This window comes from Scatophagus argus, chromosome 19 (assembly GCF_020382885.2).
Source record: "Scatophagus argus isolate fScaArg1 chromosome 19, fScaArg1.pri, whole genome shotgun sequence".
Taxonomy (NCBI): Eukaryota; Metazoa; Chordata; class Actinopteri; family Scatophagidae; genus Scatophagus; species Scatophagus argus.
The window spans coordinates 9,321,201-9,336,392 of NC_058511.1; the positions used below are offsets into that span (position 1 = coordinate 9,321,201).

Below are 15,192 nucleotides of genomic sequence, written 5' to 3' on the forward strand. Positions count from 1 at the left end.
CTCCCCACAGTCTCCACATATCACATGGCTGCAGCTTGTGCGGACCTCTGAGGCCTGTGATTGGTCTCTCATCTCACAGTTCTCCATGGGAGTGACAACGTGAGCTTGAAACCCAAGCTACAGAGTGTATGGCTGTGCGCTCAAGTGTGCCCGTGTGTGTACGCCAAAAAGGCAATGCAGAAAGTACTACTAGAGCATTGGATCAAATGAGGAAAATGTCTAACACTATGTAACGCACTATAAATGTGGTCTTCACAGAAAGTGTTACCATTTTTCACCTTTGTTTTTCATAATACAAGAGCAGTTTGATGTTTAATGCTGACTTCGCAGCAACATAATGTGAAGGGACAAGGTGGCAAAAGAAGTGTGTGTGTGCACGCTTGCACGCAGTCTTCTCTTTCATGACTGCTGTGTGGATTTGCAGATTGCAGTGCAGTAGAAGATCAATATTTGAGTTACGGTTTCAACTGCTAGTAATCACCAGCCACCAAATCTCTTGAGATCAGAAAAGCCTCCACAGCAGCAACTAAACCCCAATATCAGTCCAAAGCTTGGCCAACTATACCATCACGGCCTGCGCTATTAGATAACAACTTGTTGACTGATTCCACAAACTGAGCATATTTCGCCCAAGGACCCTGAACAATCCACATCTATATGTTAGATACTGTGTGTGTGTGTGTGTGTGTGTGTGCATCTTTGCATGTACTTTACCTTGACCAGGTTTAGGATGATAATAGGAGAGCCAAACCGCTGCAGCATCTGGTCAAAATGGAGGGCAGCTACATGAGCATACGGGTCAGCTTGGTCCACTAAAAGAGAAATCAAACCGATGTTACTATTTAGGCCATTCTGGGCACCATGTTATTATGTAGCTCAAAATATTACAGTATCTTGGGCCATCATATCGTATCTGGGTCACTCTGCTGAAAGTGTCATCGTATCTGGGTCACTCCGCTGAAAGTGTCATTTTGAAGATAAACAAAATTGACAACTTAAACAGGAAATCAAGCTTCTACACTAAAATAAAGAATAACAATAGGTAGATGAGGTAACTTGTTTAAACAGGGTCAGTCTGTTTCACAAAGCTGCACACTGAGCAAACAAAGATACTTTAAAACCCTGTCTCTTGTCCTGCTCATTGTTCACTACTGTATTCACCTCCATTTTCATTTTCCGATTCATTCTTTATTTTAAGTTTAATGCCTCCATTTGTAACTGCTACAGAATCGCACACCTGTGCCCTGCCATCAAATTGGACCAGTGAAGCAGCCAGAAGAAAGATTAGAGGAAGTAGGTCAGATCATTCCACAGTTCATCCTGCACAGCTGTTACTTGTTTTCAGGTTCTCTCCATTACCATTTCATCATCTGCTGCAGTTGAATTCAGGCCTCAAGGTAGATTAGAGTTTATGCAAACATAAAGAGATGATATCCTACAACATTCCTATTGTACCTTAGAAAGCGAGTGCTGATACAGACAATGATGAAGGAGAGCCACCTATTAAGGTCATCGCTTTCACAACCAAGACATTTTCCCACTTCTAGTCAGTCATAAACACATTATACACAACTATATATACCCTTATATAACAATGAGTCTTGACAATCACAGCGATGATGCAATGGGCGATGCACAAACACTGAGCTCAAGTGGTCTCTTTACCATGTCTCTAGCCTAGATTCATCCAAATGGTGTCAGCCAATGCATCCCCGATGTTAATAGAATAGAAATTAAAACAGTTTCGAATGTGGTCAGCATCTGAACTGAACAAACTTACCAATCCAGGTTCCCTTCCTTGCCCAGTGCTAGGTAAGATCAATAATCCTCTATTGTCTGTATGGCTAGATGGTAATAATCTATTGCTGGCAACAAGTTATCTTAGCACAAAGACTGCACACAGGGAAACAGCTAGCCTTGCTCTGTCCAAAGGTAGTGAAACCAGTCCATATAAATCTCCAAAGCTCACTAATTAACAATGGAAACAACCCAGGTTGGCGTTTTCGCCTTTTCCACACTTGTTGCAAAGCTAAACTAACAGGCTGGTGACTATAGCTCAAATTTACAGACATGACAGTGGTATTGATCTTCACGTCTATGTCTCACCTACAAAGCAAATTAGAGTACTTCCCAAAATGTAAAAATTTTCCTTCAACCCGTTTAATGTTCTGTAGCTAAGGAGCTAAGAGCTATCCAGCCTAAAAACTGATGGTGATGTTCTTTTTCCTGGTGGATGCTTGGTCACCCACTCAAAACAGCCAAATAAACAGGACCAGAAAGTGTGTGTTTGTATGTAAGTTACATAAGAACGAGAGATTGGCAGAGAAAAACCTGTGTCTGTGTGACTGTCTACCCATGATAAAACAGAGACTTAACTGCTTTATGCAAACAAGTTCTCCCTCAATGTAGAGGGGAAACCACTCAAGACAATTTGACAGAGGGACCGACAGAGTTTTGTCACATGGCATAACAAGAAACCAAAAAATAGTCCAATTCCTTGTATGTACTTGGTCAATAAACCTGATTCTGATGAAGAAGCTACAGCTTTTAAAACATGGATGCTTCACACACATCTTTGCAGCAGCAGCACAGATAATCCATACAATACAATCACCAGAGTTCCAAGGTGATAGGCACCAAAGATGAGTGTGATGATCAAAATGTCCTCTTCTCATCCTAAATTATGGCATTCAATAAGTGAATGCTATTTGAAAGAGAAAATGAACCAAGTACACCCTACCAAGGGCAAACTGTGTCAAACAAATGAAAGAAATATAAACTGGAGGTGCAAGCAAAGGGGAATGTTTGGGAAATGTCAGATAAGGACTGCCTTTAAGGATCAAAGTGGGAGATGAGGTAATGATGAGGTTTATACACAGAAGGATCTTAGGGAAACACTCACTCTGTCTATCTCACATAAGTAAATGTCATGGAAGGACAAATTAAAGGGCAAACTGGGGAAAAAAGATTATGATTTGATACAGGCATTGCACACATGTAAGCACCAATGTCTTTCTGTGTATGCACACATCAGAAAGACACACACCTGTCTCCAATGTCATCAATCTCAGGGATGTGATCACCTCATTCTAGCCCTGGTTTTGTGTTTTTATCCTGCTTATAATGAAACAAGAGAATGGATACCAAGATGAATGCCAAGAGGGGGGCGTCCTGCTTTCACCTATTTCAGTTTTATTTTTTCATCTGAGTCCCAGTGGTTGAGAAGAATGGCCCTGGTTTAAAGCCTCTCGCCCTGGCCGTTTTTCCAATTACATCCTTCCCCGGTCCATACAAGGTTATTTCTGGTCTTGGACAGCAGCAAGAATGAATACATTGACTATTCTGAACATACATAAACCCCTGTGGTACTGAATGCCTAATGACTCAAAAAGGATATATCAATATCTTTCACCTGTCTTAACGTATAAGGACAAAGTGGATATGAGAAAGTTGTTCCAGCAAAGCCTATGCAGCTTTGCCAACTCTATACCCTTTCTTTTATAAAGCAGATAGCAGGCACCTAAAGGAGCAAATAATCCTTCAGGTCCCTAAAAAGCCAATAATCCAAGCCTTGATATTTTTTTTACAAAGATAATATAAGGTAGTTATTTAAAACCCTTTTAAAACCACGGGGATCACCGGTGACACCGCTGCACATGTGTATTTCAAATTATGAAACACAATTATTGACAAAATAGACAAAAAAGACCAGGCGTTTTAATAAATATATCTATTATTATGGCGCTAAAAGGGTTAAATACAAGACAAAAATGTTGATGTAAAGGGTAAGCACGATATGTGGTGTTTATCAGGAGTCTTACATCTTATTGGGGGTTTCGGCATCATGGTGGAAATGTCTTGGGACCAGTAGAGCGGGACTGAACCTCGCACCTGAACATATGAGGAGTAACTTCCTGCTGAGAAAGACATAACTGAGGCATCATGGACAATCTGCTCAGTCTCAACCTCATTAGCCACGTCCCCCTGCAAACAAAAGACAAACAGAATGAAAACACAAACACATTTTGGTAAACAATGATGCTATAAGCCCCATTTAGTAGCTATTCTGGACCTTTCCATCATATTACATGATCTTCATCAACAGATGGAATTTATCATGGAAGAGAAATCCACGAACAGCTCAAAAAAAGAAAATAATGGAAAAAGAAAGAGCAAGTGAGCAGCATTTCTGGAGATGATGATGATCACATCATATGATGCTCTGAAGACCAACATAGACAAGAATTTGTTGAAGTGCTCAGAGAAAAGCAAAACTGAATTGTATTTAGTCATGGCAACTGGGCAAACTCCATCTTCTGTTACAGATCAGGCAATGTGATTTTGACATTACACAGCAGGATAACTCCAGATGTATTTAATAATAACTGACAAGGACTGCACTTTAGGTCCCTGCTAGTGCACATGCTGGCTCACTGAGACAGCTGACTGATACACCTAAATGGAACAGAACCATAATTATCAATATGAATTACACCTGTGCTTTTATTTCTCTGACAGATCAAACTGTCTGTTGTGATAAAGGCCAATCAAAAAGTGGGACACAAAGGCAAATACTGCTTGGCACTGAGCACAATAACACGAAAATCTGAAAATTGTTTCCAGACTAGAGGGAGAAAATCTTTGTTTGTTCCTCCTCTCAACACACCCACACAGACATTCATGCATACTCAAGAAAGAGGCAGCAGGTCAAATTAACCTCCTGTGATTAACCAGAGTCATCTCAATCCATCCCTCATCCCTGCCTCCACTATTTATTCTCCCCTGTTGCCTCGGTTACCACTGTACCTCGCAGTTGGCTCCTCTTTTGAGGAAGCGGGTCCCGGCAAATTTACTGGAGCGCCTGGCTATGAGGGTGATGTAAACGGGTCGGCCGTAGATCAGAAGCTCTGTGTTTGGTGAGTAAAGGAGGGATAACACTAATAATAGACTAGTGAATACACACAATTACAATAACCTGTTCTTAAAAACACACCAGCTAATATTCAAATACGTCATAGTTCTTAGGAATATTTAAATGAGGCCCAATGGCTCTTTTCTGAATTTGCTCTTATTTCTTTGTGTTTTTTTATTTCTGCATTTACATTATCCACTGAGGCTCCCCTTATTGCACCCATCCGTCTTCACATGTTCTCAGAAAAAACAGCACAGAAGGCCAAACAATATCCAGGAATTATCTCAACTCCAAGCGCCCACACAGTGTTACTGTAGCAGTGAGAGTGTTGATAGCAGTAAAGTGCACCTTAACAGCCTGCTGCAAGACGAAAACACAACAAAACTGGCATAAAATATATCAGTTAATTAAAAATAAATTATTGATCTAAAAGAGTAACTGACTGACTCAAAGGCAAAAGACAGCACATTTTACACTGCTGAATATGATTTACGCAAAGGAGTCTTGATGGCAAATGACTGAAATGCATCAGAGCTACAAAAGCTTCTCAATAAACCCAGAGGAAATTTTTCATGTACAGCCTGATATTAATCTCTTGTATGCAACATGTGTCTAGTTAAAACACCCAAATGAAAGACAAAAAAAGTTCAAAGAAATGTGTGTGAGTCTACAAACATGTGATCTGCATTCAATCCAGAAGCAAAAAACGTGTACCTATCTGTTTTGTCCCCGAGAGATGACATATAGAGAGATCATGCAAGTGGAGGTGTTTACATGCCTGATTGCTTAATTGTCATAATGTTATTTTTTTTACTGCCCTAAAAACAAACCTAAATTGCCTCTGCAGGTTTGTGGTGAATCACAGGCTTTCATGTGTTACAGTGTAATCCCTGTGCTGTATTGGAGGCCACACACAAGTGACGCTGAGGATGAGAGAAGAGGGGGAGTGCAGACATTGTGAGAGATGTACTTGTGACTTCCACTAGTGTGTGATCGATCCAATCAGTAAATGTTGACAGGTGTCCTGATGAAGACACTACACAGTAGAAAAAAAATAAAAAGAAACAAGCACGCAATTCTGTAATGCACCAAAATTGACAGTGTTCAAAAGGATACTAGACTGGCCACAAAAGCCGTGGATTATATACATGAGCCAGTTGTGATGCACCATGTCCTTGACTCGCTCTAGCAGCTTCCCGTTCCACACGTACTTGTAGTACGGCTCGTTCTGGATCCCGTAAACCACTGTGGCGGAAGAGTAGGAACACATAAAACCTCTGGATCATTTTATTAAGTCAGACCAAATTATCAGTTAGAAAGCAGCAAATGGAAAAGATCTGAGGTGTCAGGTTTGGGAACAAGAGCATATTTAGAAATATCTCAGGAAACACATCAAGGTGCTGCAACTGGGATTAAGCTCATCTTATTGTATTACAATACAAAACACAGACTAGGTAAGCCAAATTAGTTTTCAGTGGATTTTCAATGTAGTTCAGTGACTTGAACAAAACAGGGAAACATGCAGTGAAACAGATAGTTGTGGCCTCTAACTGTGGAAAATACATCAGTGACTTTCCACTTTTTATGGGCAATAATGGCAAAAGGAAAAACAATAATGCTAATGTTATCATTCATTCATTATGTGAGGAGGCTTAATCCAAAGTAAAACACTACCTACTTGGTCAAAATTCAACCTAATCTAACTGTTTTGACACCTGTTTCAATATAGAAGTGTGTACTCTCTGTGAAAACTCCTTTTTAACTTTGAATCACAAACAAGTGAACACTTCAATTAAGCAATGCTTCAGCCAGTAGAACAAACAAAAGGAATATAAGGACCACTGAATAATTACGCTCACCTTGTGTAGGCAAACCCTCATCTTCAAAGATGTCGAAGCTATCCTGCTTGCTCTGTGTTTGTACCTCTTCCTCAGCAGAGGACACTGGTGATGACCATAGTTCATAAGGCCTCTGCAACAAAGTCAGGTTGTACTGCAGCGAATGGCTCAGGTCATAGCTGTAGCTGCAAGGTACAACAGCAAAATAATGCAACTATCACTGAAACATTCAATAAATTCTTTAGGGTGTGTGTTGACCCTGTTGTGACAACCAACAGGAAGACAGGGGTCAAATAAACAAAAATCATTTTTAAAGACATTTATAGGCCCCATCTGAGCTCTGGGAACCATCACACATTCCATACTTTAGCTACTCATTCTTTGTAAGCTCAGCTATTTGAAAAGGAAAAAAATAAATAAACTGGCAGTTTTTAACATCTGGACCCCAATCGTAAGTGCACAGCATTAGACAATCATGGGTGAATATACCAGATTTGTTTTCTTTCAATGTACTAGTCTGTGGAAAAACAGAAATGTTAAGAAATCATTATCATCAAACTCCAATGTAAAGTCAAGAAAAATCTAATCTCTTAGGTGAAGGCAAATTTAAAAAAAATGGAACCAGGATGACAGGTCTAGCAAACTTCCTCAAGAGTTTTACAGATATACCTTATGCACATTGGTGATTTATGGATATGTGACACCACAGCCATGATTCTTTTTTGTGGAGAACTTTGACTGAGAATTTGTCTCACCTGAAGTAGAAGTTACTGGATAGGTCCACGTTCTGAAAGATGCGCACATATCTAGGAGAATGTTTTGGAATTTTAGAATTATCAATGCAAATATGACACATATTGATCAACTAAGATGCTGTAAAGTCATTGAAACTAAAATGTAACTATATTCACTCATGCTTACTTACATTCTGTTTGCTTTAGTTACCAAAATCTTTTTGTTCTTTAACCAATCTTGCAATGTGCATTTAATTCATGCTTTTCTTGGAATTTTTGGGTAGGCGCCTTTAATTCTCTTTCATGCTGCTGCTTCTTTCGTGTTAATCTGATGGCATTCAACTCAGACTCGGGTTGTGTTAATTACATGTAGAAATGTTACTGGGTCAGACCAAGTGAGATTGACGTTGGTGCTTATTCAGATGTGCGAACAAATTAAAAGTTAAATAATCGCATTAAAAATCAAATCAAGGTAAAAGGGTGCATGTCTGAAAGAGACAGTATCTTATCATCAACATCATGGTTCTTGTCCATGAAGACTATGGTAGGTATTAAGGGAACAAATATGAACGGGGTCACACACACAATACTGCAGACAAACTGGAGCATGACTGTACGCTGCAAATAGCAACACTGCATGATTCTTAAAAGAGAATGTGACAGTACCTTGCTTCATCAGGGTGCGTAACCCTGACTGAATCATTGGGGATGTAGATCATGCTGGTGTCTTCAATTTTGTAGATGGAGTGTCCACCAATATCGGCCATCTTTCTACGCTTGGTGATCAACACAATGTAGTATCCCTCCAGGAAACGCACAAACCCTGTTAAGAAAAAATAAAAGAAATCTTTGAGAATAAACTCATCAAATGTTGTTTTCTTTCAAGGAACTTTTGTTTCTACCTTGCCTCTGACATAACCTTAATTATTCACACGATGCTACTCAAAGTCAGGAAAAAAGCCTCTGCGCAAGTAGATTTGTAGGTCAACCTTTCTGCTGATTGCAAATCAGTGACAGTTTTGACAATAGGAACAAGTAAACAACTCCATTTGTGGAGGTGGATCATGAGTGTTTGTGTGACACACTTCACTATATCACCTATACAACACAATTCATTTAGTCTTATGTAATTAAAAAATGTGACCCAGAAAGCATCATGCAACATAGTCACTGATTTCCTTTCAGCTATTTTCTGATACTAAATACATAATAGGTGGCTCTGAAGGATGTCTGAGTTTTTTTCTGAATATTATTAGTAATAGCTGCCTCATCTAGTCTTTCAGGATATTACTGTTGACACTAATTTGTTGACAGATTATTCTATTTGTGTTTCACAGATGCAATTTTGCTACTGAATAAGAAGTCCTTGCACAGTTGGGCCATTTAGGAGCAAAAATGCTCCAGTGTTGCAAGGGTGATGAGGTTCATATTACAACACCGATTCCAAAAGTGTCAAGACACTTTGTAAAACATTAATAAAACAGACTGTGATATTTTTTCACAAATCAGCACACAGCACAGCTCAAATGTCATTGTTCATATCCAACCGATGCAGTAGCCATTTTCACGGCCTGCGCCCACGTGGTGCTGGTAGCAAATGTTCACATGTGCATCTGTACGCCCATGGGCATGTTGGTATAGATACATGTTTGTGTGTTTGTTTCCAGTTAGTTTGCAAATGATTCTAGTTGACTGTATGTGTTGCACAAATTTTCCAACAAATTTTACATGTCTAGAGCAATTTGCTAGTAACAGTGAGTACTAGTCAACAGTGAAAACAACACATAATGTGTTATGTAGCTCAGAAGGAAGTTGTGGGTTTTTTTGTTTTGTTTTTTTAAATAACTTAAGTCATATAATCTGGATGTCTCTGATCAGAGCTGGAGACCATATGTGTTTACCGGAAAGCCTGAATTTCAAATTGGCCTAAATGGTAAATTGCTGTAGACATAGATTTGCATATACTGCATAAAGAAATGTCATAAAACAATACTTTTGTTTTCATGATGGTTTAAATTATGAAACAACCATGCAATTATTCTGCTCTTGAGTACATACATTACCATACAACATTAGAGGTCTTAGTGTATCTGAATGGTTATCTGGGAAACAGTGAAAAGCAATATAAAATTTCTGAAAAACACATAGAGGGGCTTTGGAGCATTTTGTTATATGCTTCTCTGACTTCAGACTTCTCTGTCTGTCCCCATCTTCACTAGACTTAAGAAGACTTTAGCTGAGACTGAAAGGGGTTATTGGACATTCATCTGTAGGATTTATGGCAAGTATCAGCTGGTGGACCCAAGTTTGCAGATATAAGGTACAGCCTTATATGAGAGCATATACTTCCACAGCCCCCTTAATATTCTTCCACTTGTGGCTTTGCGTACTGACAATTCCTACGTCAGTTCATTGTGTTTCTTCCTGCCAGAGATGGGTCAGACTGACAAAAGTGGCAGACAAGGAATAAAAAAAAAAAAACAGTCAATTAAGGTACTTATTATATACAGTAATAAGAAATATGTCAGGCAAAGGGGTTCTGAGGATACACTGTACCCTGCATGGCTTGTTCATTCTTTTATTCCATATAACACAGCGACTTTGGTAAATAGCAGCTTGTGAACAAAGGTGGCATTAGGGCAGTGGAAAAAAGGCATCTCATTTATTCAAGTAGACGTCAAAGTCACAATCTGTCTGTGTCAGTATGACCGACCCATCTACAGCCTCAACGACGATGATGAATCACCTGAGATGTGTTACTATTATGGCCTGCAAAGGTCTTGCCAATATTAGTTAACAACTGGCAGTCTCTTTCTGTGTCAGAAATTGAAGCAAGTCTGATAGACTCTTCATTTTGTTTTTTATGTTTACGCTTTGGTCCTGTCTGCGACATGAAGGTCGGAAGTAAGTGTTTACAGCATTTATTAAGGTTAAGAATGGAGTTTGACACGTGTCCTTCTCAGGCAGTAACATGTTTGAAAGGAAGTTGGTTAATTGAGGTCAATATATAGTTTAATTTAATTGAGATTAAATTAAAAGGTTTTTGAATTTTTTTTTTTTTTTTTATGAAAAGCACAAGAATTGAAAAATGTGAAAGCATTATTCTGATTTCACCAAGTTTTGTGAAAGTGAAGCAATTGCTAGATTTCAGGTTCCAAATAGATCAATGTACGTGTAAATGACTAACAGGCTTGTTTAATCAATGGCCCCACATATTCTACAAAACATTAAAACAAAACATATTCATATATAAGAAAAAAACAAACAAAACAACAACCTTTGCCCCAAATATATCTGCAAAGGAACCTTATTCAACCATAACAGACTTCACTATTAAAATTCTGTACTGCAGACACAACAGAAAAATTCAGTGATGCACTATAAATGTTACTGTATTTGTGTAGGAATTTCTTCTATTGACTTCACTTAGTCACTGAATTTTTTCCAGAGAAGTTAAGTTAAGTTGCACTTAAAGGTTAGTTTGTCATATGGTGCAACAAAAATCTACTAGACCTCAAAATCACCAACACCATTGAGCTTGTGGTCATCTACTGCTGTCTGTTAGTGTATAAGACAAATTCTGTATGTGTTTGCATGTTTGGACAATAAAACTGGGTGGACAGCCCAAGAAAACACAGCAACTGTACCTGCTTGAAGGGAAAAGGAGAGAGACCAAGATCTCCAATTTGTGTTAATGGAGAAAGAAATACTGAGAGTGGAGATGGAGGTGGAGACATTACAGTTGGAAAAGGAGAAGCTTAAGCCCAAGAAACTGACCAGCTACACGGACTTGTCACGTAACAAGAGAAAATGAGAGCCTGTGAGTTCTATATTGCACAGTTTTTCAACATTAATAGATGTGTTGAAATATGTTTTAACTTTAAACATTATGATACAAAGTTAAATATTAACCTCCTTGTAAATTTCCATGCTTTATTACTTTATAGCACTCAGTAAAAAGGAATTTCATGTGGCTTTTTTAACACAGATCAACAGAAGAAGATCCTTTAATGCCTAAATTACCATAAAAGGGAAGAAAAAGTAATAACAATGTGAAAAAGCCTCTTGTTGCTTACAAATACAACATTGATGGCCATTATTTGATACATGAAAATTGAACATTAAAGCTTCTCAAAGGCAGTAGTAGTGGGGCTATACTGTAGAGAATAACATTACATTGTTCATTTTAATAATGCAAAACCAGGTCAATACGCACAACTGTCGAACTAATGCTTTCGAGAGGTACTCATTGTTATCATTGTGCCTCATGATGGTTGCTGCTACACCACTGATGAAGAGAGTGAAGGAAATGTACTCACCCACAATGCCAAAGGCTGAGACAGCCCTAGACAGGCCCGAGGAACCCTTTTGACCAATCTTAGTGCGATTTCCCAGGTCCAGGCGTCCCAGCAACTCCCGAACCTCCTGCTGGTTGTACACATGCTACCAACAAATTTACACACACACACACAAATACACACATATTCACATAAATAAAGCTTTAAGTAGTTTTTGTTTCTTTATTTATGTACATAGTAACAATAACAACAATAGACAGAACATGATGTATTTCTTTCACGAAAGAAAAGTTGTGAGTTATGGAAGAGAAAATTTTAACTAATAAATTTATTCAGAGCAAGTGAAACTTACACAGCAAAATTCTTCTCTGTGCAATAACTAGCAAATGACTAACAGGCTTGTTTAATCAATGGCCACAAATTTTCTGCAAAACGGCTTAGACTGATTCTCAGCGAGGCAATTAAGATGAATATAGATTAGCTGCTACCCAAATTCTTTCTGCAGGATTGTAATGAGTAAATAGTGAACGTCTATTCAGATATAACAAAAATGTTTTGTATGAAGGAGCCCTGTTCATCCATACCAGGTTTCATGAGCGGTATAGAAAATGGATGGGTGGAGTTATAAATGCTAAAGTATTTGCCAATGAATTTCTTCTATTGTGGAATTAAATAAATTTATTAATAGAAATACCCATGTATTAAGATTCTTCAGCTCACTGAATAATTTTTAATTATCTTAGAAACATGAAAGCTTTTATGCTGTCTTTTATTTCATTATGTGCACCGTAACAGCTTTCCTTACGTATGAAGTGAGTGAAAGTGAAATATGAGGCTATGCATCCAGCTTTAAACCTGCTCACCTCCACCTCTCCATCACATTTTCAAGCATTCACACTGAGTTTATAACATATTCTACTACGCCAATATCAGAATAATATCTGCAACAATGAGTGTGTGGTGATGGATATCTAGTCATGGATGCTTCATAATAACAAACACATCATAATCATAATCACCCATAACACAAACAAACAAATCAACTCCCAGCTCATAGATCCTGGTAATGAGCAGAGGAGAAGAAAAGGAGGTGCACTCAGCACTCATCAGCTAGGCTGTCATCCACAATACACTAGGGACAGGCTGAGTGATTGTACAATTTTACCCCAAGCGTGTAGAACTGTATTACATAAGCATATACATTAGTACTGTACTACCTCTGGCGGAAACTCTGCACTTACCTTATCGTCAATTATGACCAGGTCCTTGGGTTCTGTACGGTCAATCTTCAGGACTCTATGTTTGGTCTGTGCCTGATTGGTCCCTACAAGAAAGTATCTCTGGAAAGAAACATACATGTAAAAGCATGAATGCACTTTTCCATCTGTGATTTCTGAACTTTCTGAACTGAAATTGGGGATACTTATTTATAGCATGTTTTCTCATACATTCGATCAGATTCAGTCTTTATAACCAATTTTGAAAGAACACTTAGAGAAGAGATGTTTTCAAATCTCAATAGACATAGACGGCCTGTGTTATTACAAACGAGCTTGTATAGTGCATTCACAATGTCTCATTTTCTTTAGGCTAAGCTTTTTAAACTTTCTTCAAATGTGCAACATTTTCTAGCCACAATGAGCTGCCCAAGTAGTCTGTGAAATTACACACAAAACTAATCCAAGGCAGATATGTTTCACATAATCCTATATAAGAGAATATACATCAGAATTAACTGCAGTCCAGATACACACGGGAACAGTACATATTTGATCATGAGACAAGAGTCTATGTTCCTTAGAGACTGTCTCACCTGTATGTCCTTTTTCTATTGTGTCATTCTTTTTCTCACACTGGGCTGAAAAATGGCTTAAGATTTTCTGTCCAGTAAAGCATGTTAAATTGGAACACCATGTATCAGTACAGTCCGCAACCATTAGGGTCACTTTGTCCTGTTCCACACGACCAAGTATTCAATGGGGCCTTCTTTGTCCGCAACAGTTTATCAGTTGTTCAGTAAATTGGGCTGACAGTGGTTCAATAAGAGATTATGATGATAGCTAAACTGTGGCAAATGTTTTCCTGTCCTTTATCACACATGTAATTATTGATCCCAAGTGCAGACAAACATAATCAAACCCAAGCATAAAATTTCCAGGTAATTTTGCCCAGCAAAATGTGAGAGCCTGGACGATTGTGGTGAAAATGTAGTCTGTAAACTGGAGTATACCTGGAGTTGGAAATTGTCACAAAGTTTTGCTGCCATCTAGTGTTTGCTGAAGAATAATTACAATCTTACTGGAGCACTCCATCTGTTTTTTTCCATCTGTGAACCTGAATTCACTAGAATTCCCATTTCAGTAGAAACAATAAATACTTAAAACAAGTGAAGGATATTGGCTGTTAAGATATGGAGAAGTGAACATCAGTAATTCATCCAGACCAGCTGGGGAAATGTGTCCTGAATAAATAATTGTGCCACAGTGTCCTTAGCAAGGCATTTCCAAAGACTATGGTTTTGCTGAGTAGTTATTATCCCTGGTTTGCATCGCTGTGTTTTATCACTAGATTAGAGGCAAAAACTGGAGCTGTGCAGGTCCAAAACGCAAAGGTGTGGGAACTCTGCAGGACCTGTGTGAATAATGAAGAAGTTTGTTCCAGACGAGGAACAGGCGAGGTGAATTAACTTGATCAGAAAAGTTACAAGTTTTCTGTCTGTATATACTAATATTTAAAAGGAAGCACTAGGAGAGCATAAAAGTAAGTTTTAAATGAGATTTTGTTTGCTACTTCCTACTTCGTGTATTCTATGAACAGTCTGATCAGAAGTTTGGGGAACAATAACGCAACAGTGATGATAATAGCATAAAGATCATGACAGACTTACGGCTCTGGTTTCATACAGAACCATCCTCTGGATCCCACTGATGATGCTCGCTGACTGAGGCATTTTTAACCCTCTTTTTACTGACAGTCACTGTCCTGAGACAACAGGAGCTGCAAAGCGTACGGAACACAAAAGGTAAATCCTTTACTTCACATTATCACCATACAACTCAAAAGATATACCTATCTAACGTTAACAACTATTATCGCTGTGTGCACATCTTATTTTGGCCCTCTGCATTTCCTAGCTATGGTTAAATAAGGTTACTCACCATTAATTTAGCTAGCTAGCTGCACAAACCACCCCCAGAGATGGTAATATACATTTCCTTTGGCAGTCGACACAAGACCTTCGGACGTTTTTGATAAATTAAATGTATATAACCTGCCAAATGTTACCTTACTTCTTACGGCTAGGAGAACACAACATGAATTTGTTTTAGTCAGGTGACTGTCATGAATGACTTGGGCGAGCTCATGTCAACTGGTACGGTGCCTCGCAGAGTCAAAAAGCTCGAAGGAGT

General features: G+C 38.6%; 1 protein-coding gene across 3 annotated transcripts in view; it reads right to left on the reverse strand.

Annotated features, from left to right (window-relative positions):
* fig4a (FIG4 phosphoinositide 5-phosphatase a) overlaps positions 1 to 15,166 on the reverse strand; it is a 40,199-nt gene extending 25,033 nt beyond the window's left edge. The window contains exons 1-11 of one of the 3 annotated variants that reach the window (XM_046372301.1): positions 14,941 to 15,166; positions 14,670 to 14,779; positions 13,024 to 13,122; positions 11,804 to 11,927; positions 8,151 to 8,307; positions 7,506 to 7,556; positions 6,772 to 6,935; positions 6,029 to 6,157; positions 4,807 to 4,907; positions 3,822 to 3,984; positions 715 to 812 (exon numbers count right to left, since the gene is read on the reverse strand). In XM_046372301.1, coding sequence (XP_046228257.1) covers positions 715 to 812; positions 3,822 to 3,984; positions 4,807 to 4,907; positions 6,029 to 6,157; positions 6,772 to 6,935; positions 7,506 to 7,556; positions 8,151 to 8,307; positions 11,804 to 11,927; positions 13,024 to 13,122; positions 14,670 to 14,732 — 1,149 coding nt within the window. In that variant the 5' untranslated portion in view covers positions 14,733 to 14,779; positions 14,941 to 15,166. The remainder of the gene's footprint in view (positions 1 to 714; positions 813 to 3,821; positions 3,985 to 4,806; positions 4,908 to 6,028; positions 6,158 to 6,771; positions 6,936 to 7,505; positions 7,557 to 8,150; positions 8,308 to 11,803; positions 11,928 to 13,023; positions 13,123 to 14,669; positions 14,780 to 14,940) is intronic. The other 2 variants (XM_046372303.1, XM_046372304.1) reach the window with 2 other exon arrangements.
* Between the last annotated feature and the right edge of the window lie 26 nt (positions 15,167 to 15,192).